We start from the raw sequence: 25796 nt of genomic DNA, 5'->3' as shown, positions 1-25796 counted from the left end.
GTACACATGATAAGACAGTGAGAAACTTCAAAAATAGAAGAAGACTGGGAAGGAAGAAGAAGAGAGATAGATCAAGTGCCAGATGTTCAAGAAGGAACTTCATCATAACGAAGACTTATGACAAGCAGCCCTAAAATTTGGTGGGTATTTCAAATGGTTATCTAAAGAGGACAGGTAAAAGAAATGGGTAAACCCAATGCAGTCAATGATAGGAGGTCAAGTTAATGGGAGCCTTGTCCACAGAGCCATGTCCCCAGTTCATTCATCAGACACATAACATTGTATTATTAAGGCATTTGGCATTTCTCTATTACCCAGATTATCGCAGAATGCATTCAGATGGCATAAAACACCATACTATATGTTCTTCATGCACTAAATAGTCCAGACAGACCTGCTACGACACCAACATTAGATATTATAATCTGTTGAAAGCAAAAAATGCTCCAAACAGATTTACACAATTCCAGTCATTTCAACGCCTTGCACTATCCTCTCTGTCACAAACTGACCTCGGACCTCCACTCAAAATCCTTTTCTTTCTGTTCAAATTTCTCCGGCTTCCTGGCCAAACAAGCACCTATATTATTAATGTAAAACCAATTTAACTATTAGCTTCCCAGCATGTGATTTCCACAGCAGCGCTGATGATTTGAATTTGCACTCACTCTTGGCAGTCTTCCATTACTTGGGTTGAAAGTGAAACTGATACAATGCTTCAAGATCTTCCGTAAAGATAATGTAACTGTTATAAAATGAATATGTCGAGTCACTTGACTTAATGATTCATTCTATAGGTGTTTCAAATCCAATGGAAGAAGCTTGCTGCATCTTTCTACACTTACAAATGCACCCCCCCCCCCTCCCCCAACAAATAAAGAGAATAGGTTTTGTGTATATTTGAGCCTAATCGTCATGGGGATTCATGCAACTTCTTTGTCCCCCTGGATATTTTGTGTGCAAGTCTTAAAGGTACATCTAACAATGTCTATTAAACAACTTCTTCAAACACATAATTACTAAAATTTAATTCTTTTTATTTCTTCATGACCTTGTCAATCAATTACTATCCCCAAAGTCTTTCAGAGTTACTAGAATATGGAATCCGACACCATGAGAAGCTAAGTCACAAGGTTCGAGTTCGGGAACTATAAAATTCGGATGAAGTTCGACAAGGATAAAAATTCGAAAAAAAATTCAATATTAAATTCACCTTTTATATATATATATAAAATAGTATATCCAATAATTTATTTTTGTTCTTTATTCTGGTTTCTAAAAATTAAAATAATAGTAGTTTTTATTTTATAAAACATTAAACTTCGTAAACAAACTAAAATGAAATAGTATATCCAATAATTTATTTTTGTTCTTTATTTTGGTTTCTAAAAATTAAAATAATAGTAGTTTTTATTTTATAAAACATTAAACTTTGTAAACAAACTAAAATGAAAAATAATAAATAATCAAATTTTAAATTTATTGACACATTAATGTAATAATAAATAAATTATATACTGGATATTAATATTGTATTTACACTTAATAAAGATAAATTTTATAATAATAAATAAACTTAAATCTTCTAATGTTAATAAGTAAATAAAAATAATAATAACATAAAATCAAATGTATCTTAAACATCCGAAAAAACCTAATATATTATTCTTCCCGTGAATAGCTCGAATGTTTTTTGCTGGATCGTTGTCTGCAACCAAAGTGAAGAAATAGCACATTACTGTGACGAAGGAGCACATTATTTACTGCCGTCAGAAGTTATTGTGGTCTGCGTGCGAAGAGACGACAATAGTGGCGACGGCAGCCCAAGCGGAGAAGACAATACTGGCGACGGCAGCCCAAGTCGAGAAGAGATAATAGATGCGACAACAGCTCACGCGGAAAACAGATAACAACAGTGGCGACGAAGCTCAGGCAATGAAACTGATGGATATGTATTTCGGCGAACCAGAAGTTTTTTCCTGGCTGTACGAACTTAATCCGAATTTATACGATTTTTTCTAATTTTTTCAAGGTTCGCCGAATTTCGAATCTAAAGCCGAAAATTCGGCGAACCTTGTGACTTAGATGAGAAGCATGTTCAAAATAGACCACATCTTCTCTTGCATACCCTGTCTCAACCAATAGGAAGAATTGGCTCCCCAATCCCTATTGTTAAATAATAGCTGAGTCTCAAACAATAGGAAGAATTGGCTCCCCAATCCCTATTGTTAAATAATAGCTGAGTCCCTATGAATGTCCACTTAGCGTAGATAACTTGCAGCTTTGATTGGTCAATGCCAAACACAGATGCATACATGTGCAGCAAGGATAAAGAAAAACATTCGGAATATAAAATTTGCCACCACTTCCGAGAACTAGGGCATGGAGCAAATAATGCTAATAGGACGAAAACACCAACAAAACAGCCATTATTGTGTAAAGCAATCCAAGAGCATTGCATTGATGTGCAAAAGTTGGTCATCCACCCACCCTAATAATCGCAAAAGCCTCTACATCAATATACCAAAAGAAAAGCCCTAGGAATGGAATTTACCAATTGTAAATAAGCCTTTTAAACCTAAGTTGAATTGTCGCCATTAATGCAAGAGCTTATGACAAACAATGATATAGCATGTAGTTTGACGAAAAGTGGTTTACTTTTGGAATCGCCAATTGGCCTAACATACATACCAATGGATGAAGACCATGCATTTCTACTTAATATGACATTGAAAATTTGTTGCCTAATGGGAAGGAAGAAACCTATGAAGAACGGGGACTCACTAACACCAAGTAGGATCCACATGGCAACCACTAATTCACCACAAAGAGATGCAAATGCCAAAGATGGTTGGGCCCACCACCACCGAAGGCAACACATGGTAACCACACATTTGTTGTAGAATTCAAATTATCATAGACAAACCCTACATAAATTATAAGTCTAAAACTGAAAGAGAGATGCCCTCAAGCTAACATCACACATGTCACATGACACTATATAATACTGCATAGTGTCTCCACATAGAACCCATGTGTCAATAGATCTCGCAAGCCAATGAGGCTATGCTTCATGGAAGATAATCACTACCTAAATGCCATGTGAAGTGGTTGCAAAGCCAAACACGTGGAAGATTGTATTGTGACCATTTTCACGCAATGCCTCATTGCAAATGGGGACCCCTTACTTTTTAGTCACTTGGTCTTTTTGGCTTTCATTCAAGGGGGGCTTTGGCTCAGTCTCCTGAGATTCCTCTTGTTTCAAGTGAATCTTGTTGAAACTTTCTAAGTCTGGATATGAAATGAAATCTGCTCTCAAGAAATTTTGGTGAAAATAGTTAAGTTTAAAGACATCTCTAAAAAAGCACCCAAGAGTGAAAATGTATCAAAAAACAGCTAGGCATAGATCAGAGAAGAATGAAAATGAAGCATGAAATTTCACAAAGTCTATAAAGAAATCCATGGCATCCCCTAACTGGCACCCAATTTGGAAGGGAAGGAAAGTGTAATGTCCCCCTTTTAGCCAATGTCAGTGGTTGAGTTGTTAGTCCATCATTGCAACCCTCATGAGCTAAAGCCATGGTTTGAGGGCCATAGTTTGAGTTGTTACTTGAGCAGTGGTAACAGTACTTCTCTTCAATGATATTTGGGATCAAGACCTTGCCTTTGCATTTACTATTTGGTTCATTTTGAGGGACTTACTATTCATAGTAAGCCAATTTTGGTTAGTTATCACTTTTGGCAGGGCACTTGGGTGTTTCGCTTTGGCATGAATGTTTGCATTCAAATATGACCACTGAAAGAAATTTATTAAGCTAATCCCATGTTATTTAGTTATTATTTAAGTTCTACTTAATTAATAATATATTAATGGCTTGTTATAAAGTTTTGTGGCACCAAGTTCATTTACTGAATATATTATGTGTTTGAACTATGACACCTAGCATTGGAGGGAGTTATAATTTAATAATATATTCAAGATTCATCAAAAGAAAAATATTTTCAAGTTATGTGAGGAGTGAAGCTGGAGACTCTAAATCAGCTTGATATGGAGAAATATATAAAAGCCAAAAGCCTAAAATCAAACCATCTCGTGCATTTTGTTGAAGCTAGCTTTAGGAGGCTTACATATCCAATTTACAATGATGTCTCAAATAATACAAAGTATTATTTCAGACATTAATTAATTAATTAATTAATTATTAATCTAATCATGACTTATCCAATATCTCTCTATTAAAATAATACAAAATTACAACTTGGTTTCAGAGCAGATACATTCCTGAGCTTATCATGGTGATTGGACTGAGCTAGACATCTTGGATAAGTGGCTCATATAGTAATTTGAAGACTAATATTTAAGGGCAGAACTAATCAGATGTGAGATCTAGGTTGTAATGAAATGTTTTTGAGGGTCTATAATCTGCGTCTGGGTATCAGGGGCAATGGAAAAAGTGCATTTGATTATGACAGGGTTGCTGGTGAATAAATTCCAGAATGCCATCTGCACTGAATATTTCTGTGGTCAAATGCAGAACTACTCGGCAGACCAAATGCCAAACAGTTTTTTGTCACAAATCACCACAGATTTTAAATAGCAGGAGTTCATTCAAAGCGAGTATTAGAGAAGTTGTGTGTAATGTCCCCAATTTAGCAGGTCTTTGGAGTGTGGATTTGTCAGCTCATTATCGTGACCCTCGTCAGCTGATGACTGGATTTGGGGGTCTTTATCATGAGTTTTCTATTTTTGGACTTACTATTTTCAGTAAGTCTCTTTTGGTCAGTTGCTATTTTTGGATTGAGCAGTTCAGGCAGGATGGTTCTCCAATTCTGGATGTTTGATCTCTCTTGAATTCTATATTGAAGTTCTTTATCGTCACGCTTATTAACTTAATGGTGATTGAATTCACGGGTAATAAGCATAGAACTTTATATTATAAAGTGTTATAACTTTATTAAGTTGCTTTTTAAACGGAAGGTGTGAAAGTGAAGCTGGATGGCTCAATTTGTGTTATAAATACAGCATTTTGTTGAGGAGAGATCATCTTGAATATTATAACTGTTTATATAAATTATCTGGCTGAGGGTTTCTAAGGATTTTTGGGAATTCTGAAGTTTGGTGATAGCAAATTATGCTGAGGTATATAGTTTGCCTTCCTTTTCTACTGTGATATCTGTGACTGTGAAGCGTTGCATTCTGGAGTTGGTATTTTAATCTTAAAGGCAAATCGATTAGAAATTCCCATCGCAATATTAATAGTCTCTGGAAATTGTGATTCACATAATAGGGAATCTCTACTATTGCACATGAACCCGCATGGAGACAAGGGGCTGTGAGAGCTTGTGAGAAGTCTGAATAATATTTATCTTTTACTGGCGGCTTGCTGATTCCATTCCATCTGCATTCAGAGGTCTGCGATTTCATTACTCTCTCCAGCATTATTGACTATTGGCTGCAGCTGACATCTAGCCTGCGATTTATAATTGTGGCCGACTGTATTGTGGATCGATTTGCATTCAGAGAGGGACTGAAGTTAATTGATGAGGGCTGTGATTTGGAATCTGGTATCAATCTTGACTACAGGCTGTAGGAGTGTTGGTAAGAGCAGCGTCTAACCCAAGGGAGAAGAAACTGTATGGCCGGCTTGCAGGGAAATAGTCAAATTCAGGTGCCAATATTATAAATTGTAATTCCGAACTCTATTTTGTCAAATGAGATTGCAGAGTGGATTTCCAAATTCATAGTTATATTTTATTTCAATATTTCTTTAAGTCGATATTTATCTTTGCCAAGGAGAAAATTCAAAAAAATATATATATAACTCCAAAAAAATTCAAAAAAAAGTCTGAAAACTTAAAAATTGCAAAAAGAGCTTTATTTCCATCAGTTATTTTCAGTTAGAGATAAGTAAGGTTACTTACATTGAGCCCATTTTGCATATGAGCTGTAATTTTTTTTCAAATGATTATCTAATTTACCATAGATTATCCAAATCTATTTTTATGCAGCATTTGTTTTGTTCGTTAGTGCTAAGGCAGAATGGCATAACGCAAAGGAAATGTGAGAGAAGCAGAGTTTAAAAGTATGCTTGGCATGGCAAACAATACGTTGGTGTAGAAGCCCCATAGCAACCTCACCTATTTCACTCCACACCCAAGCCAGATGCACTCAAAACAAGAATGCCTAGAATTCACAATGGATTAAGGAGAAGCTATGATAGCATTGCACTGAAAATTACAAGAAGGAGCAGTACATAGAGATATTGTACAACATTACTGTTATAAAAAGGCATTGGATATGATTCTTGTATAAGTAGGGTGAAGCATCGAACATCATTTTAACTTTCTAAAGATGGCTGTTCTTTGTTTTTTTTTATCAGATATCAGTTTTAGTCATGATACAGCCATCTGCACATATGACTAAGCATTTTTTTGGTTAATTCTGTTATTGTATATATTGCCACTTTTGTTAAAAAATAGAAGATGAAAAGAAAAGAAAAAAACAGTGTATCATGAATTGCAACATATAGATAATGGCAGCCACTTCCAAAGCTAAGTATTTAAGCATAACAGAGGACCACTATAAGAGGGTACTACTGGGCTCTAGTGTACATACAGCAGAACAAACAGTAGGTATATCAATCTAATATTCTGCATGAGATACATTGTTATTAAAATATGACATTAGACGAGACTGTAACATATTGGGCTACTCTTCTTGCATTGGGATTATTACAAAGTTGAAAAGATTAATGGCACTCATATTCATTTGCGCAAGCTCTAAGTTCTCAGATATTTGCATCGAGAATTTAAGGCAGTGTTTCTGACTTGGATGGAGCACTGTGAAGACCTCAATGCTAACCTTTAATTACTCATGGTTCCAAGGGCATAAGGTGTGCAAGAGCTTCTAGAGACAGTTGTAGTGACGGTTGTTGCTCACAGTAGTTTTCAAGGTCCATTGTCGAGTCACTCCAAGCTTAATGTAAATCTCCTCATTACTGCCGAATTTCCTTGTAACAGAGTTGTTGATTGAGTCATCATTTGTGAATGTATGTGGGGCATATGCATTGTATAGCTGTATGGATATTTGAGGTTGCCTCATAGTCAAGGTGCCTACCATAGCATTTCTTAAAGCTATTTTCTTGCAGCCAACTTCAATATACGCTGGGTATAATCAGGATACAAGATGAACACATGTTCCCAATTCCAAGGTGAAATACATAGCTACAGCAAAATATGGTACAATATTAGGCAACTATCAGAAGTGAGAGAAACCTGCAAACAAAACAAATAAATAAGAAAATATTTCTGGTTGATTCATGATTTCTCTTATGCCTGAGAGGCTTATGTATCACTATGGCCTATGCTGGAGGTGAGAGATGTAAGGCATCATCTCAATGAGAATCAACTGAATTACAGAACAGAAATTTCAAAAAAGTGGCAGATACTCTGGTCAATGTTGGACCAGATCTTCTTTCTAGAACTCCGAATTCTCCTCATTCCTGTGATGGACAGTGGACAGTCCCCAAAATTTAAATTTGAATAACACAACATATGAAGCAATACCAACATTTCTGGTGATCATCCCTTCATAGAGAACAAAAAAATAATTGTAGTTCCCAGGATAGATGAGACAGAATTGGACCCCAATATTCAGTTTTCATCAATGACAAAAATAGACTCTAAAAGCCCTTTGATGAGTTATTGTTTTCCTAATTGGGCATAATTGGTTCTGCTTTCGTGATGCCAAGCTTAAGATCAAATAATATCCGATTGTTGAATCTGGTACCGAGTATATTATCACTCATGGAGAAATTGATTTCAGCAATTTTCATATTTCAAATAAAAAAATTAAAAGAAACATAAAACAAAATGAAAAAAGAAGTAGGTTGTTTAGCAATTTCTAGAAGACTCCAAGTACTGAAATATGTAAGCCCAGAAAAATATCTGTAATGACTGATGACTATAGCAGCATATAAGTCCAATCTGATACGACATGTATAATAAATGACATTCATTCTGGAGTGTCTATACCACTTGCTAGACACATGGATAGTTACTGTTCATGGTATTAATTCTCCTTAGTTGATGATATAAATGAGGACTGTATCAGAAGTTCTATTCCTGCTCTTGTTGGAATGGAAGATTCAAACAGTACCTAATTAAAATAGGTACTCAACATGATGTCAACCACACTCAACTCAAAACCAAAAGCAGCAATGGCTACTCCATGAACAATGGACTAGTACATAAAACAAAGCAATATTTTTGGTCGATGCAAGATTGCTCATTGACCCAAGATGCTTCTGAATCAAACGCCTGGGGTAAATAAAGAACTGATGTCCACATCAAGGAACCTTGACATTCTAACTTGAATCATAAAGATCCAACTCAACTTGTGTTATCCACGAATTGTCTTCGACTGGTTAATCCTTCCACTGAACTAGATACTCCATGTAGTCTTTTCCTTTGGTACTCTTACTTACTCTGCAATCCAAGACCTTCTCAATGTTGTTTGTCTTCCTTTTGGGATAATCTAGGTTATTTTTTTGTTCCTCACCTAATGCAAAATACTGAAAGATGTCTACAATATTGAATATTGGTGAAATATCTATGTCCTCTGGTGATTCAACTTCAAAAGCATTTCCATTGTTAAACTTCCTTAGGATCTTACAAGGACCATGTAATGTCCCCATTTTTGCCAGCATCAGAGTTTCGGGGATTACCCTATTATTGTGATCCTCGTAGGCTAATTATTGTGGATAGAGGATCTTCAGTAAGCAACAGGTTGGCCTTCGTTTGGCTCAATTTGGACTTCATTTGGCTTAGATTGGACTTCATTTGGGCTTAGTTTTGTGTACTTACTATTTGTGGTAAGTTGGATGTTGATTGAGATGGACCTTTTATATTTTTGGAAAGTGTAGTTGGTCACATGAAAAAATAATAGGTATAACTCCTATTTTAGACAACATATTTAAATAATGAGTATTTTGGGAGTTATTATATTTTTAGTGGCCAAATTATTATTAAATAATTAAATAGCTTATTATAAAATTATAATTTAACTTTATAATTTCACTTAAGTTGAAAGTTGGGTTATCAATGGAAAGTATCATTTATTAATTAGTTAAGCCAAGTCAAGTGAGAGAATCTAATCAAAGCTTTTTAATTGATGTCGGGTAGTGAAGCTTCCTAAGTGAAGTTACATTTTGGCAACAAAAGGGAATTTGGAGGTTATAAATACAAGCCCATTTGTTGAGAAAAGCATGCTTGAATATTTATTTGCTTTTGTTGCCTTTGTGATTTTTTTGAGTTCTTATTTTTGTGCCCTTGCTGAAGTATAAGGGTCTGAATTTTGAGCTGTTCCATTGGATCTATAGCTGAAGTATTGTAGATTCAAATCTGAGATTTCGTTCTAAGTGGGCATTGGCAATTGTGTTGAGGCATACAATTGGCCATTTCTCCTACTGTTTTACTATAGCTAAGGAGAGTTTTGTGTTGAGGAGTTTCACTGGCATTGGGAAAAATTATTAAATTTGTACTTGCATTTTTGTTCAAAGGGATTGGCTGATTATTGAAGTCTATAGGCAACATTTGATTAGGTGAGTTTCAGATTTGCAGAATTGGTAGGCTGCGATTCATTTGGTTGTGATAAGATTAGAATTTGAAAAGATTGGCATCCATCCTGGCATTAAATTCCAAGTTGCGTTTGATGAGGAAGTTGGTTAGTTATTGTATATTTCATTTCCAGATTTATTGTCTACCTACAACACTATTGTGTCATGTCTAATAGATGAAATCGTGCTAAGGCATTTAATAAAGTGGGGAGTTGCTCATTAATTGTTTGCCAATATTCTGATATCAATTTCCAGTCAATTGTGAATATATCAGATTATTGAAAGAGTGGAGAATCAATTCTCATATTGGTATTATATATAGTTATATGCATCTATCCATCTCCAGTTCATTCGCTTGAGTTTCGAGTTCACTTGCCAAGTGTTTGACAAATTGTGAAACATCTAAATAATTGATGTATTTTGAAGTTATAACCAGCTAGGGTTATTACAGACCAAACTTCTTCATCTTTAGCTTATTGTAGGTACCAACTAGAAATATATTCTTCTTCAAATGAACCATAACTTCATCACCAACCCTAAAATAGTTATGCCTCCTTCCTTAATCTGCTCTCTATTTGTATTCAAGATTACTATTTTCCAAATTCTTCTTTACTTCCTCATGTAGAGTCTTCATGAAATCTGCAAATTCTTTTGCTTCAACACTTCTCTTCATTTCCATATTCAAAGCTCTTAACTCAATAGTCCCTTTTGGATTCAATCCATTAAAAATCTCAAACGGTGTCTTCTTGATACTTCTATTTATGGACTTGTTTTAGGCGAACTCTGCTTATGCCAAAATCAAATCCCAATTAGCAAGCTTATCTCCAACCAAAGATCTAAACAAGCTATCCAAACTTCTATTCATAAATTTTGTTTGTCCATTTGTTTGTGGATGAAATGAAGAACTAAACTTCAGCTCTGTATCCAATTTCTTCCTAAGTGTCCTCCAAAAATAACTCGTAAACTTAATATCTCTATCTAAAACAATAGTTTTAGGCAAACCATGCAATCTCACCACCTCTTTAAAGAATAATTCAGCCACATGTACTGCATCAGATGTCTTCTTACAAGGTATAAAATGAGCCATTTTTGAAAATTTGTCAACCACTACCAGAATAGAATCATTACCTCTTTGAGTTCTAGGCAAACCAAGAACAAAATCCATACTGATATCTTCCCAAGGCTTATTTGGTAGAGGCAATGGTGAATGCAACCCCAAATTTTGACTAGTTTCTTTTGTTATTTGACAAATTCTGCAACGTTTAACCATCCTTTGTACATCATTGTAAATATGAGGCCAATAATACCTATCAGAAATCAACTTTAATGTTTTATCAATCCAGTGTCGAGCAAGTCCACTATGTTTCTTCTTCATGATGTTATCCTCATAGATCCTCTAGGAACGCACAATTGAATTCCTTTGAACATGTCTTCCAGAATGAAAAAATCAATCCACTTATCTTGCTCTTTTATCAATTGATTCTTACAAATCAAGATCAGTTTCATACAACTGTTTCAAATCATCAAAACCAAGTACCTCAACTCTCATTTCTACCAAAAAATTCCTTCTTCGGCTCAAAGCCTCAGCAATCTTGTTTGATTCTCTACTCTTATGTTTCAACAGAAAGGAAAAGTTATGCAAATACTCTATCCACTTCATGTCTCTTTGATTCAACTTATTATGACTTCCCAAATACTCTAAAGCTTTGTGGTCAATGTACAACACAAAATCTTTAGGCATCAAATAATGTCTCTACTTCTTCAGGGCTTGAACAATAGCATAAAATTCTTGATCATAAATTGAATACTTTTTCTTAGCATCATTCAACTTCTCACAAAAGAAAGTTACAAATCTTCCTTCTTGACTCGGAACAGCTCTAATGGTACTTCCACTAGCATCACAATCAACTTGAAAAACCTTATTGAAATCAGGTAAAGCAAGCACAAGTATTTATAATTTTATACAATTGTTTGTTTCAACGTTTCAAAACGCTTATGTGCTCCATGTGTCAAATTCAAATCCTTTTTATCTCCCCTCATAGTCTCAGTCATGCCATTACATACTAAACTGAAATTTTTTGATGAACTTCCTATAGAAACTTGCCAATCCATGAGATGATCTAACTTCTCCAACATTCTTAGGTATAGGTCAATCAAGAATAACTTTCGCCTTTTCAGGATCCATCTTCAAACCATCAGCTGAAATCACAAAACCAAGGTACACAATTTCTTCCTTAAAGAATGAACATTTCTTCAAGTTAATCAGCGGCTTTTCTTTTTTCAATCTCTACAATACTTGTCTAACATGCTCAAGGTGTTCTTCCTTACTCTTACTGAAAATCAAGATGTCATCAAAATACACAATCACAAACTTACCCAGGAATTTCTTCAAAACCTCATTCATCAGCCTCATGAAAGTACTAGGTTCATTAGTTAAACCAAAAAGCATAACCAACCACTCATACAAACCTTCATTAGTCTTAAAAGTAGTTTTTCATTTATCTTCTTCTCTAATTCTGATTTGATGATAGCAACTTTTCAAATCAATCTTGGTAAAATATTTTTCTCCACTCAAACAATCCATTCTAGGCAAAGGAAACCTATACTTCACTATTATTTTATCTATAGCTCTAGAATGCACATTCTCCATTCTTTGTTCTTCTTAGGTGCTAATACAGCACAAGGACTGAAAAATTCTCTAATTAAACCCTTTTCAAGCAATTCTTACAGTTGTCTGTTTAATTCAGCAAGTGTCAACCTATGTGGTGCTTTATTAGGAAAACTAGCTCTAGGTATCAGAGCCATACAATGACTAATACTTCTCACAGGAGGTAAACCATCAAGTACATTATCAAAAATAATATCTTGAAATTCAACCAACAAAGATTCAATCTCAAGTGCATGCTCAAGTTCATCTTGTTTCTCAGTCTTCCTAGGAATCAAGGAAAAACAAACATTATGCTCCTTTACATCTTTAGCAAAGTGATTTCCTTCAACCAAACATATTCTTATTGTGGTACAATGATTCTCATCAAGTTTATCTCTCAAAGGCAACAATACTTGTTTCTTTCCATCAACCCAAATAGTATAAAGATTCAATCTACCATCATGCAAAGCTGGTCTATCATACTGCCAAGGTCTACCCAATAGAATATAACAACAATCCAGAGGCATAATATCACACAAAACTTCATCATAATAATTTCCAATCTTGAATTTAACAAGGCATTGCTCACTTACTAGCAACTTATGTTCCTTATGGGTCCCAGCAACATGATAAAGCTTAGGATGTCTCAACCTCTGCAACTACAATTGTTAACCAAATATTTCCATCGACCTTACATCCAGTTTTGAATAAACTCCTCAAAACATGTTCTTCATCAATTTCCTCATTCCACAAGCTTCGTCTCAACATCATTTTCTCACCATGCTCTGATTTATTAGGTGATTCAGCAACTTCTTCACAAACCAAAGTATTTATGCTACTACCACCAATTTTCTTTCCAAAATTAGTGCATTCAAAGGCCATATGTCCTTCTGCACACTTGAAACAAATGCCCTTAAACCAAGTGCTTTCTTCTCTTTTATCACCACTATTATTCCTAAAGTAAACAGTGTAGGTGCCTCTCGTTATTACCTCTCTTACCAATAGGCTCTTTTTTCCATTTGGCCTTCCCTTTATCTTGCATTGCATTGTCAGATCTGCTACTTTCTCCATAGGTTTTGCCTCTACTTCTTTGAAATCTACCACCTCTTCCTCTTTATCTTTGATCATGTTTCTTTGCCAATCTCTCTTTAGATTTCAAGGCATATTGATATGCTTCTTCCACGCTATCCATCTTAACATAGCTAATCTCATCTTGAATTGATGTCCTCAAGCTATTCAAGTATTTAGCCACCTTCTCAACTTCATCATCCACATGTCCAGATCTAATATCCAATGTGTAGAATTCCTCAGCATATTCTTTCCCAGTCATGTTTCTTTGTTTCAAATTTTGCATTCTCCTTAACAAATTAACCTAGTAATCTGTAGGAACTTTTTTCTTCATCTTGCCAATCATCTTTGCCCATGTTTTGCTCTTTTCTTTTCGTCTTTTTTGCCTTTCAATTTGCAAATGATCCCACCAAAGTAAAGCATGACCCTTCAACTTGGTGCCTTCTATCTTAACCTTCCTATTATTAGGAGTGCTTTCATACTCAAAGAACTTATCCATCTCAAAGATCCAATCCAATAAAACAATAGTCTCAATTCTTCCATCATAGCAAGCAACTTCAACAGCAAGCCTAGAGTTAGCCCTAGACAAAACTCTCAAAAGCTTTTCCTCATCTTGTTTTATGTCAGGTTTAGGATTAGGATTAGGTATTGCTTCTTCATCATCACTAACATCCTCAAGATGTACTTCTCTTCTCTGGGCGGTCTCAATAGCTTTAAGTCTTGTTACAATCTGCCTCAACATATCCATTAATGCATCATTTGCATTTCCTCTAACTCGAACCATCTTGACAATAGTTCCTGCAAGATCGTAACCTTCTGCAAGTTATAGGTCAAATTCCAGATCGACCACCCTAAAACTAATCCAAACTAAGGTTCTCCACAATCCCAAACTCACAAGGAAAGAAAACCTTGCTCTGATACAGCCTAATGCAAGGCTAGTAGGGAAAGGAAACCAATCTGAGATCATATCCGATCACCTAACAACTTGCCAAGAGTACATATGGAAGCAAACACAAAATTGCAGCAAAGAGACGATAGACTTCATACATTTATTGATGATAAAATATGCCATCAACTAGCAACTAACATGCCCAGTTGTAAGGTCTTATGGGTTGCCGCCATAAGGTCTTATGGGTTGCCGCCATAACAATGAATTTACAACATCAAAGCTTGAAGCTCGCAATCTTTATCCTTTCTGCTATCTATCCTCTATCCTCTAACCTCATGCTACTCTCATCCTCATTTCCTACATCAAATCCAAGTTCTTAAATAGCTAGCTAGACCAAAAGTCATCTAGTCAAGCATTTAATACAATATAGATCCTGCCTTGGAGGTGTAAACCATAACTCAAGCAATGGGCATCAATTGTCCATGCACTCTCGAAGATAGATTCAATCACAATCAAGGAGTCGGGCCCCAACTGCGCAAGACACCACATCATCATAGGAAACCGTACCAAAAGAAATAACACACCATCCTAAATGAAATCACTAGAAACTGCAACTGAAGAAAACGGTCTATAACTCAAAGCACACAACACATGAAATGCGCTCTTAGGACAAGGATCCAAAATAGGTCCTCAACATAACATCAACCACACTCAACTCAAAATCAAAAGCAGCAACGGCTACTCCATGAACAACGAGCTGGTACAGAAAACAAAGCAATGTTTTTGGTTGATGCAAAATTGCTCATGGACACAAGATGCTCCTGCATTAACAACAGTTGCATGATTGTAGTAGAGAAGCTTCCCTCTTTGTCATTTTTATACCATCCACCTACTCCTCAAACTATAAGGATATTCCTTAACTAGTTTATCAACAATAGATATTTGCTAGCCTTGTATTGTTTGTTAGAACAAACAAATTGAAATATTTAATCCATTTACATGAAGAACAAGAAGCAATATGAGAGATTCAAGCATAAAAGAAAGTAAGATACCCTAGAGAAAACTCCTTTTAGAAAGAACTCCAAAAACAATCTCAACTAACAACTACATTTATAAGGCCAATTAAACCGAAAAATCAATCCCAAAATGCCATTTAAGTTGACAACAATTGTTTGAAGATGTTCGATGCCATCCCAAACCTTTTCTCACAAACACGAAGTTGTACTTAGTTCCAAAAAAATGCCAAAGCACACAATACCAAAAACATTTTTGGTATCAACGTCCCACCCTAGATATACTCACAAACATTTCTTGACCTTGCCTTTCACATTATACTACCTTAGAAGGCCTTCATTTGAACTCAAACATTGTTGTCGGGTAATTAGCATTTGTTAGTTAAGGCAGTGTTGTCGAAAGGTTGTTGTTGAGGGATCGACAATTGCCACAGGTAAGCACTTGACACCTCTCTATATATGCATTATATTTACCTTCAGGGGAAGTTATGGGATGTTATATTATGGTGTGGTCATAATACTACATCTCGGATCTGTTGTAATGATTCTGAGATTAATAAATATACAATCTTGAGTTTTCTCAAATGCATTGTATATGTTTACTTCTATGTTTTACATGCAATCTATTATGTTCTACACATAGACCGCATGAGGCAAACATTTGGTACCATTGCCTATACGAATTTGGTACTAAACTCCCTGGGGGAACGGTAGGCATAGGATATGTGGGGAGAATCACATAATGGGCCAACAAGTGAGGAAGAAGGCACCAGTAATAGTAATGAAGAATTTTTCAAAGAAGGGAGCATTGACAGAGTATAGTGCAAATATATTGCAAGCATCCGTCGAGAATTGTGTGCAAAGGGGGGCAAAATGAGAAGAAGTTCTCGAGAGTGTGGTGTGGAATTCACTTGAGGTAAGTTTGGCAATCGACCGTCTTATGTCCTACCTACCAAGGCTCTTGGCATAACACTTCATTGCTCTTCATAACTTGCGAGAAAAAGAAAACAAAGAAGATTGTCATCAACAAATAATACAATGATACCAAGAGAATACCTGAAGAGATGAGGGGCATAAAGAAAGTTGTTGATGGCAATGCATCCTCAATCCCTACAAAGTGGGTAACTAAGGCCCTGAACAAGGATAGAAAGCATTTCTTGAAAGGGAAAGAAGACAAATATGAGGCAATCCAGAGAGCACTAAAGTTGGAAGAACAAGCAAAGAGAAGACAACAATTGCAGAAAATTGTTGAAGTGTTACCTAAATTAATCAAGAAAGTGTTGAAGGCGATACTAAAGGGTACGAAGTGAACAAGGGTGTTGAAGGCGATGCGTATGCTGAAGGAAGATTAGTGGAAGGTGATGACATATTTGAATTTCTTGAAAATACTAGACACCAGTTGAGACACCTTACTTGTACACTGCAAGGAAGTAGGCATTGTTAAGCGGTAGAAGAATCCTCGTACCGAAGGGAGTCAAGGGGATCAGAGGGTGGAAGAATACATAGTGTTGAGCACATAGAAAAAGACAGACATGTAGGGGATACAATTGCAGCCAAAGGTGTTAAGCGTACATAGGGAGCCATAGTTAAAACAGTTTGTTTGTGGATCAAGTGTACAAAACTCGAGAGCAATTCCAACAGGACCTAGTACTCAAGGCAGTACGCAAAGCTGGTTACAAAGAGCAACTAAAATGTCTAAAAATTAGAAGTTTTCAAAGTTTACACGCAATGGGTGAAAGGATCCCGTACAGTATTGTAGAAAATGTCACGAAGAGCAACAACAATGTCTAAAAAATAGAAGTTTTTGAAGTTTACAGGAGATGGAAGAAAGGATCTCATACGGCATTGTAGGAAATGTGAAACAATCTAGTCAGCCAATGGGTTGACCAACCAAGATGATTGGGGAGTGCAATTTCTAGCCACGCTACGTATATTACCAACTGATTGGTTCTCAGAAGTCAACAAAACCAAGGTAAGCACATGGGCGATATTGAATAAGGTACTTGAGGCCAAATTTAAACTGCTTGGGACAATTATTAAATTGTTGCCGACATATATAGTATGAAGTAGAGTAAGCATGAAAGTGTGAGAACATATAATCAATGTCTCAAGAAGCTAATAAGGAAAATGAAGACAAATAATCAACTAGTAGATGGATTGAAGAAAAGTTGGATCGTGGAGGGACTAAAATCCTCCTTGAGGAAAAAGATGAAAGTTGTCCCGCCAGCACCATTTGTTGACACTTACAACAGAGCCATGGACATAGAAAGTGAGGAAGACCTCACAGAAGAAGAACTAGTCAAATGATGCTAACTCATCCGAAGGGAGAAATAGCGATGAGGAGTCAAGTAAGAAGGTGCAAGCCCTACAAAAAGGAATGAACCGAATGATGATGGAGTTTAAAGCTATGAAGGGGAGTAGTAACAAGGGTGAAAGGGAAATATGGTGCGTAGATTGTAATGAAGAAGGTGTAAGGGGAAGAGGAACCATGGGGACCACCATCTAGGTGTAGACCCTGGATGGATGTTCGTGTTGCTTGCCACTGAGGCTAAGAAGGCCAAAATTCCACCCTTGGGATTAGATAGGATAATCAAGAAATCTCCATTACAAACTTCCCTCCAACTCTATTATTATGGATGCTAAATTTTAGGAGATGAAACATGGATAGGGAAAATAGATACAAGCACCCCACGAGGTAGGGACCCAAGTGGATGTCCATGTTGCCTGCCACCATGGCAAAGAGGGCCAAAGTTCTACTCTTGGGCTTAGTGTGGCTCTATCTCTAATTTTTTTGCAATTAAGCTATAAATATCTATGAATCCCATGTACTAACCGTAATAATGGTTGTATATATTATACATGTGTGTCTGTTTCTTATGCTATGATTGCAGGATTCAAATCTACAATTGAACTATTTGAGGAAATATTTTACTTGGTAAGATGTGACCCTAACCCTTTTTTGTTGCCACTGTGATTTCTAGTGCAAATTTGAGGGGAGGCTAGGAAGGGACCATCACAACCTATCTACACACTGAGATTAGTCTGCAAAATCTGATATGGACTTGTCAAAAGTTTTATTGAGAATTAATAAATGGAATACTGTGCTGTGTGCTCTTGGTTCTAGAATCTATTCCAATTCTGAAAGCTTTCATCTGAAGGTAACTGTATTATGCAATGGTATTTGATCAGAGCAATTGGTCATTTTTCCATAGAATTGTAACTGCATCACCATAACATTTCAAATGAAAATGACTATTTAATTAGAAGCGGCGTAAAGTAAGTATTACGGGGAATTGTAAAACCTCATTCTTATATGAACTGTATACTAAAACAAAATAAGGATACAATCTCTTTTCTGCGATTCACATTGCCATTATAGGCAAGGCACTATAATTTCTTTCACTAAAGAATTTCAATTAAATTATATTACTTTTCAAAGGAAAAATAGTCAGACATGAACACTTTGATTCATAAAGCTGTTGGAATTTCCAGCTAACGTGTATTCAACAGGAATATTTTACTAATGATACAATTACACACGTTTAGAGTTAATTCATTGACGATGAGAAATATATTGGTTTAGAGGCAATTAACCCTAAGTTACCAGATTCGCACCCTGGAGCTCGAGTCCGGGTCCGGATTCGTTCGGGTCCGGATTCGTTCGGGTCCGAATCCGAGCCCGGGTCTGCGACCGGTCCGGGCAGGGTCCGCATTTTGGCCTGCAGGTCCTCCCGGGTCGCACGGACCCGGGAGGACCCGCAGGCCAAAATGCGGACCCTGCCCGGACCGGTCGTGGACCCGGGTGAATCCGGGCGGACCCGCAACAGGTGGGGCCAACAAGTGGCCCAAAAAAGCAATAAAATTATTTTTTTTCATTATTTTTTTTGCCAAACCATAAAGTAAGGCCTATTAGATGCATTTCATTCATCTAATCTCTCATTTGCTTTGTCATTTTGCTCTCTCATTTTGGTGTGGCCATTTTGCAAGTTTGAAGAGAAGGTTGTAGAGATTGTTTGTGGAGTCTCAAATCCTTCAAATAATTAGTGTTGAGTGTTCCAGGTATGCATTTGATCCTTCCTTTTGCTTCTTTCATAGTTTGTTTTTAATTTTTTAAATTTTTTATATTTATTGTTCTAAATTTTTATCAAGTTTTGTATAAGTTTTGAAATATTTTTTTAAATTTGTTTTTATAGATTGCAAGAATCCAAGAATGAGTAGTTAGGGTTCAGTGGGTGGGATGGGATCCCAAAGATTTAAAATTGATAAAGGCTCTCATTTGTGGAAGTATACAACAAGAATTGAGCAATGTGCTGGTGGGGGAGGGTATATATGGAAATGCAATTTTTGCCAAAACCAATATAGAAGCTCCTATTTCCGGGTTAAACATCATTTGATAGGTCCACCAGGTCAAGGGATTTCCATGTGTGAGGGCCCCCCAGAAGGAGGTAAAAAAAGGTTGTCGGCTCCTCAAATAGCAAGCATGTTAAAAGAACAAGAAGAGGTTGATAGGTTAGTGTCAAAGGCAAAAAAAGATAAGTCAAAGCAAATACCACCAACACCACCCTCTCAAACAATTAGTAAACCACATCCCTTCTTACCTACCCCATCTATGGATGAAGATGAAATAGAAACACCCGCATCCCGCAAGAGAGGCCCATTAGATACGGCATTTGAAAATGACAAGAGAGAAATTGCTGACATAAAGGTTGGGCGTTGCCTCATTACAAATGGTGTTTCATTCAATCTAGTGAGATCCCCTTATTGGAGAGAGATGGTGAAAGCAATAAATGATGCACCTCATGGTTACCAATCCCCTGGATATGAAAAGTTGAGAACCACCATATTGCATAAGGAGAGAAAAAATGTAGAAAGCCTCCTCAAACCAATAAGAGATTCTTGGATCCAAACGGAGGTGAGCATTGTCTCTGATGGATGGAAAGATTGCAAAAACCGTCCATTAATAAATGTGATTGTTGTTTGCCCCAAGGAGGCAATGTTTTTGAAGGCGGTTGATTGTGAAGGGCAAGTAAAGGATGCAAATTTTATTGCCCAACTTCTCATTGAATCCATAGAGTCCGTGGGAGTTGACAATGTTGTCCAAGTAATAACGGACAATGCTAAAGTTTGTAAGGTTGCAGGTGCTTTGGTAGAAGCACAATATGAGCATATCTTTTGGACACCATGCACTGTCCACACCTTGAACTTGGTGATGAAAACAATGGGCAGCCAAATTGAATGGATGAAAAATGTGTATGAGGAGGGTGAGCAGATCCAAATGTTTGTGACAAACCACCATATGTCACAAGCAATTTTCAGAACTTTCTCCCGCTTGGAATTATTGAAGGTAAATTTTAAACTTTATTTAGCTTCATTTATCATATTAATTTTTGTGTCATACTTTACAAAATTTAATACATATTCTTAAATTTTTGTGTTATCAACTTATCATATTAACTTACAATTTGAATTAACATGGTAATAGATTGTTGAAACAAGGTTTGCTTCACACACAATCGTCCTTAGACGACTTGTGAGGGTGAAAGAGGCATTGGGTCAAATGGTTATTAGCAACAAATGGGGTGGATGGAAGCAAGCTGATACAGAAAAGGCCAAAATTGTAAAGGATTTGATCTTGAGTGATAATTTTTGGAATAGGGTGGAATATGCATTAGAACTCACCGAGCCCATCATGTCTATGCTTCGGTATGCCGACACGGATGAGCTTTGTTTGGGGAATATATATGATGCCATGGACTCTATGCTAGAAAGAATGAAATCAGTAAGTTTAAATTTTTATACAATACTTTATCCTTGTTTATTGAGAGATTTTGATTTTTGATTTTAATTAAGTTATTAACACTAAATCAAGATAACTTACATGTACATCATTTGACATCGCAAGTCATTCAGAGGAGAGAGCAGGATCCTGATACCTTGTACACTAAGGTGGAGAAAATTGTTCTACATCGTTGGAACAAGATGACTACACCTTTACACCTCTTGGCATATGCACTTTCTCCTAGATATTATAGCAGTGAGATACTTGCTATTCCTGGTACAGTGGCACCATATAGAGATCCTGAAGTTGCTGCTGGGTATAAGAGAGCACTTAACAGGCTCTTTAGTGATCCTGATGTGGCATCAAATGTTAGGAGAGAGTTTGTTGATTTTGTCTCAAGCAAAATGCAGAGCCTGATGCAATCAATGACCAAAGTAAATTGGATGCCATTGGATGGTGGTACTTACATGGGGAAAGTTACATGTACCTCCAACCTCTTGCCATTAAGATCTTGTCACAAGTATGTATTTAAGTTTTTTTTCCTTTTCTTATGGCCACTTAGCTTGTCGAATTAGCACTCTTAAATTCCTATTGTATTGTAAAATTACTTAGCTAATTTTTTAAAATTTGTTGGTTGTCTCTCTAGGTTGCAAGCTCTTCTGCTATTGTGTGGAATTGGAGTACATACTCTTTTATCCACTCAGTGAAGCGTAACCGATTGGGTTCAAAGAAAGCAGAGGACTTGGTATTTATTCACAACAACTGGCGCCTCTTATCACGCAAGGATCCAGGATATAAGAAGGGACTAGAGAAGTTGTGGGATGTACTACCTGAGACTTCTAACTTGGATATGACTATCCAAGATATATCTAGAATTACCTTGCTAGATGTTGAGGAGGACAAGGAGGATGTGGCTGCATCTGGGGCTAGTGGAACCGGTTTGGGTTCCAATGATGTGAAAAATGTCAATGATATAGATGAGGATGAAGCCATTGATCCCTCGTATTTTGATGACCCATTTGACCCTTGAAGGGCATTTGCATCTTTGATAAACTATGTTTAAACATTTGTCATTGACTCATTGAGTCATTTATGATTTATCACTATGTTTCACAATTTCAAACTTTATTAAGTCATAATTTATTATCTATCAATCTGATGAAGTAGTCTATGTTTTGAAATTCCATTTTGCATTTTAGTAATTCAATGTATGATTTTATTTACAAAATTAGCACAGATTAATGAGTGAGTATTTAATGTTTATCTTTGACATTTGGCATTGATCAATAATCAAGTAACATTGATATATTCATACTATGGAATGACTTAGTTTTACTTTTACAACTATATGAGTTTATAATTTTTTTTGCATATATATATATATATATATATATATATATATATATATATATATATATATATATATATATATACATATATATATATATATATATATACATATATATATATATATATATATACATATATATATATATATATATATATATATATATATATATACACACACACACTAACGAACCCACCCACGAACCCAAATGGGGAAAAAAAAAATTGCCCGAACCCACGAACCGAACCCCGAACCCGAACCCATCCCTGAACCCGAATCGGCAACTTAGAATTAACCATGTTGGTTTTTCTAAATAATGATGATAGTTCTTAGAATGCATTACTACTCACCAAGCCACACAAAAAAAGCAGGAGAAACAGAAAAATGTTGGGATTTCCAGCCAAAAAGTGTTCATCCAAAAACATTACTCAGGATATATATGAAACTACCATACCAAACTTGAAAGAAAAACAGAACAAACAGAAGAATGCTGTTACTTACTTTAAACTCTGATAATCTTGCAGAAACCCATTCTGCCTGTTCTCTTGGAAGATGGGGCAAAATCATTTCAACCAAATATGAAAAACTAATGGGACGAGAGGTGTTTTGTCCACTGGCGGCCTGCAATGACTGTTGATGATTGAATGGCTGCTGTTGCACCTGAGGCTGGAGCTGTTGCTGTTGTATCTGCTGATGAGTTTGCAAGGACTGCTGCATATATTGTTGCTTATCTTCATGTTCATGCTGCTCTTGCTCTTCTTTCTGTTGCTTCTGACAAGTTTGCAAGGACTGCTGCACATATTGTTGCTTCTCTTCATGTTCATGCTGCTCTTCCTCTTCTTTCTGTTGGTTCTGACGAGTTTGCAAGGACTGCTGCATACATTGCTGTTTCTCTTCATGTTGATGCTGATCTTGCTCTTCTTTCTGTTGCTGCTGATGAGCTTGCAAGGGCTGCTGCATATATTGCCGTTTGTCTTCATGTTGATGCTGCTCTTGCTCTTCTTTCTGTTGCTGCTGATGACTTTGCAAGAGCTGCTGCATATATTGCTGTTTCTCTTCATGTTGACGCTGCTCTTGCTCTTCTTTCTGTTGCTGCTGATGAGTTTGCAACAGCTGCTGCATATATTGCCGTTTATCTTCATGTTGATGCTGCTCTTGCTCTTCTTTCTGTTGCTGCTGATGAGTTTGCAAGGACTGCTGCATATATTGCTGATTCTCTTCATGTTGATGCTGCTCTTGCTCTTCTTTCTGTTGCCGCTGATGAGTATGAAACGGCTGCTGCATATATTGCTGTTTCTCTTCATGTTGATGCTGCTCTTGCTCTTCTTTCTGTTGTTGCTGATGATTTTGCAAGTACTGCTGCATATATTGTTGTTTCTCTTCATGTTGATCCTGCTCATGCTCTTCTTTATGTTGCTGCTGTAGTACCTGAAGGGTTTCTGGCCACAGATGATCACTCTGTTCATCAAAATTTGGCTGACCCTGCTCTGGATGCTGGGCTTGACTTTGTTGAAAAAGTTCTTGCTGATTTGAATGATCTTCCTGCTGATTTTGCTGTTGTTCCAGCTCTCCCTTCAATTGTCGCTTTTTCTGTTCCTGATGTTGTTCATGTTTATTATCTTTCGGCCAATCACTTCGATTTTCCCCTTGCGGTTGAGAAGTAAATTGTTGCAAATGTAGAACAAATGAGTTTGACTCCGCAGAGGTTCCTATGTCTACCACTGAACATTAAAATCCATGAAAAGATCAAAAATGATTCCTAAGTTATTTTATACATTCATATAATAATATTTCAAGACTTTGAGTAAATACTCACAGCGACAGGAGAAGCAAAGCTAAAAAATTCATCCTGAGTTTCAATGATAGCATTCAAGCAATTTTTGTTAAGTTATCTAAAAACAATCTCACATTCATTTGGCGTTGAAAAGGCATGTTAGACAGCTTTTTCTACGCATGCAAATTTCCATGATTTTGTTTCCAAAGTTCGCTGATATTACGCTGAAACATTAATGTCTATATGCGGACGCTTACTCTGCTCATCAACATGTTGCTGACGCTGTTCTGGATGCTTGGGCTGATTTTGCTCAAGCTCTTCTTGCTGACTTAAATGACTGTCCCACCGCTGCTGATGCCTTCCGTGCATAATCTGTTGTTTTTGCTGCTGCCGTTCATCATTGTCAGCTAGCTTGAATTGAGATGTTGGTCGTTGCAAATCTATAACAGGCGTGTTTGACTGTGCGGAGGCTCCTGGGGATCCTTTTTAAAATAAAAATGAAAGAAAGTGTCAGTTCTGCAAGATAATTTAGGTAAAACACGTTCAAACACTTTTGTTTCACTGCCAGAGGAAAATGCTCAGAATACAAACAAGGTCAAGCTCTAAAATGCAAACTACATTTTCTTTCAGAACATTCAAACAATTTTGCGTTAGTAATTTAAAGAACTATCAAAGCCGTGTCATTTTGACAAGACATTCAGAATTTTGTCTTGACTTCTTTTCTAGGGTTTGTAAAAGATGAGATGAAATTGAGAAAAAGAGTCAGTCCTATTGCTTATATTGACGAGTCGGCATGGCATAAGGTAGGCGCCGGCGATCTTTATACTATAAGGTTTGTTGAAAAGCATGAGCAGGATAGTACTAAAACCTAGGAACTTCTATCTCCATGCCGGGTTGCTCAATGATTGAGCTTACCATCAGGAATTTTGTGAACTATTCCGAAGCAATTACAAGAACAAAAGTATCAATTTTAAATTTTAAATTCAAAAGACATGCAATGAGGTTGCCGTGTAATGATTAAGGAATTCATTATTAAACTCTGTAAACATGTGATTCAGCGGATGCTGCATAGCCCAGGATTTCAAATTCAAACAAATACAAAAAGAAACGGTAAAAGACAGATTGACTACCTGGTTCCATTGTAATCTATCGAAGCTCAAGGAATTGCAAGATTAACCGCATAATTTAATGGTTTCACTAAGCAGAGTCGTCATTCTTAGAAGAGAAGCTCACGTTGAACCCAATAATAGCAGATGACAGACAGGATTTACTATAATTTGAAAGGTCTGCAGCGAAATAGAAAGACGTCGCTTGAAATTTAACTTCACTCCTTAAATTTCAACCAAATTTTCTGGCAGAGCAAAAATTCGGACATTTACTTCTATCGTGTTTCTGCCAAAATACGAATAAATCAAGCTCTTGGGTGGCTTCCCAGTTTTTAACCGACTCAATTTGAATTCGTGATTGTGACATTTACAAGCATGGCGGCAAAAAAGTACCCATCGTCATCTTCTCTCTCGTATCATAGAACCTTTTGACATGTAAGAGTTGTATGCAGTTGATTTTATAATTAATGCAGGGTAAATAAGAAGAAACTTTTTGTTCTTTTAGGGCCTGTTTGGGTACTAAATACAACCAGAATAGGAATGGAGAATTCAATT

General features: G+C 36.4%; 1 protein-coding gene across 1 annotated transcript in view; it reads right to left on the bottom strand.

The window, feature by feature from the left end:
• The window catches only part of LOC149532140 (uncharacterized), a 67149-nt gene extending 41631 nt beyond the window's left edge, over positions 1-25518 (bottom strand). Inside the window, exons 1-3 of the mRNA XM_089810411.1 lie at positions 25266-25518; positions 24393-24617; positions 22863-24082 (exon numbers count right to left, since the gene is read on the bottom strand). Of these exons, the coding sequence (XP_089666537.1) occupies positions 22863-24082; positions 24393-24617; positions 25266-25275 (1455 nt within the window). The 5' untranslated portion in view covers positions 25276-25518. The remainder of the gene's footprint in view (positions 1-22862; positions 24083-24392; positions 24618-25265) is intronic.
• Positions 25519-25796: the final 278 nt, after the last annotated feature.

This window comes from Cupressus sempervirens, chromosome 11 (assembly GCF_028749045.1).
Source record: "Cupressus sempervirens isolate cs-2001-9-10 chromosome 11, ASM2874904v1, whole genome shotgun sequence".
NCBI classification, from domain to species: domain Eukaryota; kingdom Viridiplantae; phylum Streptophyta; class Pinopsida; order Cupressales; family Cupressaceae; genus Cupressus; species Cupressus sempervirens.
This window is presented reverse-complemented; position numbering and strand designations above follow the sequence as displayed.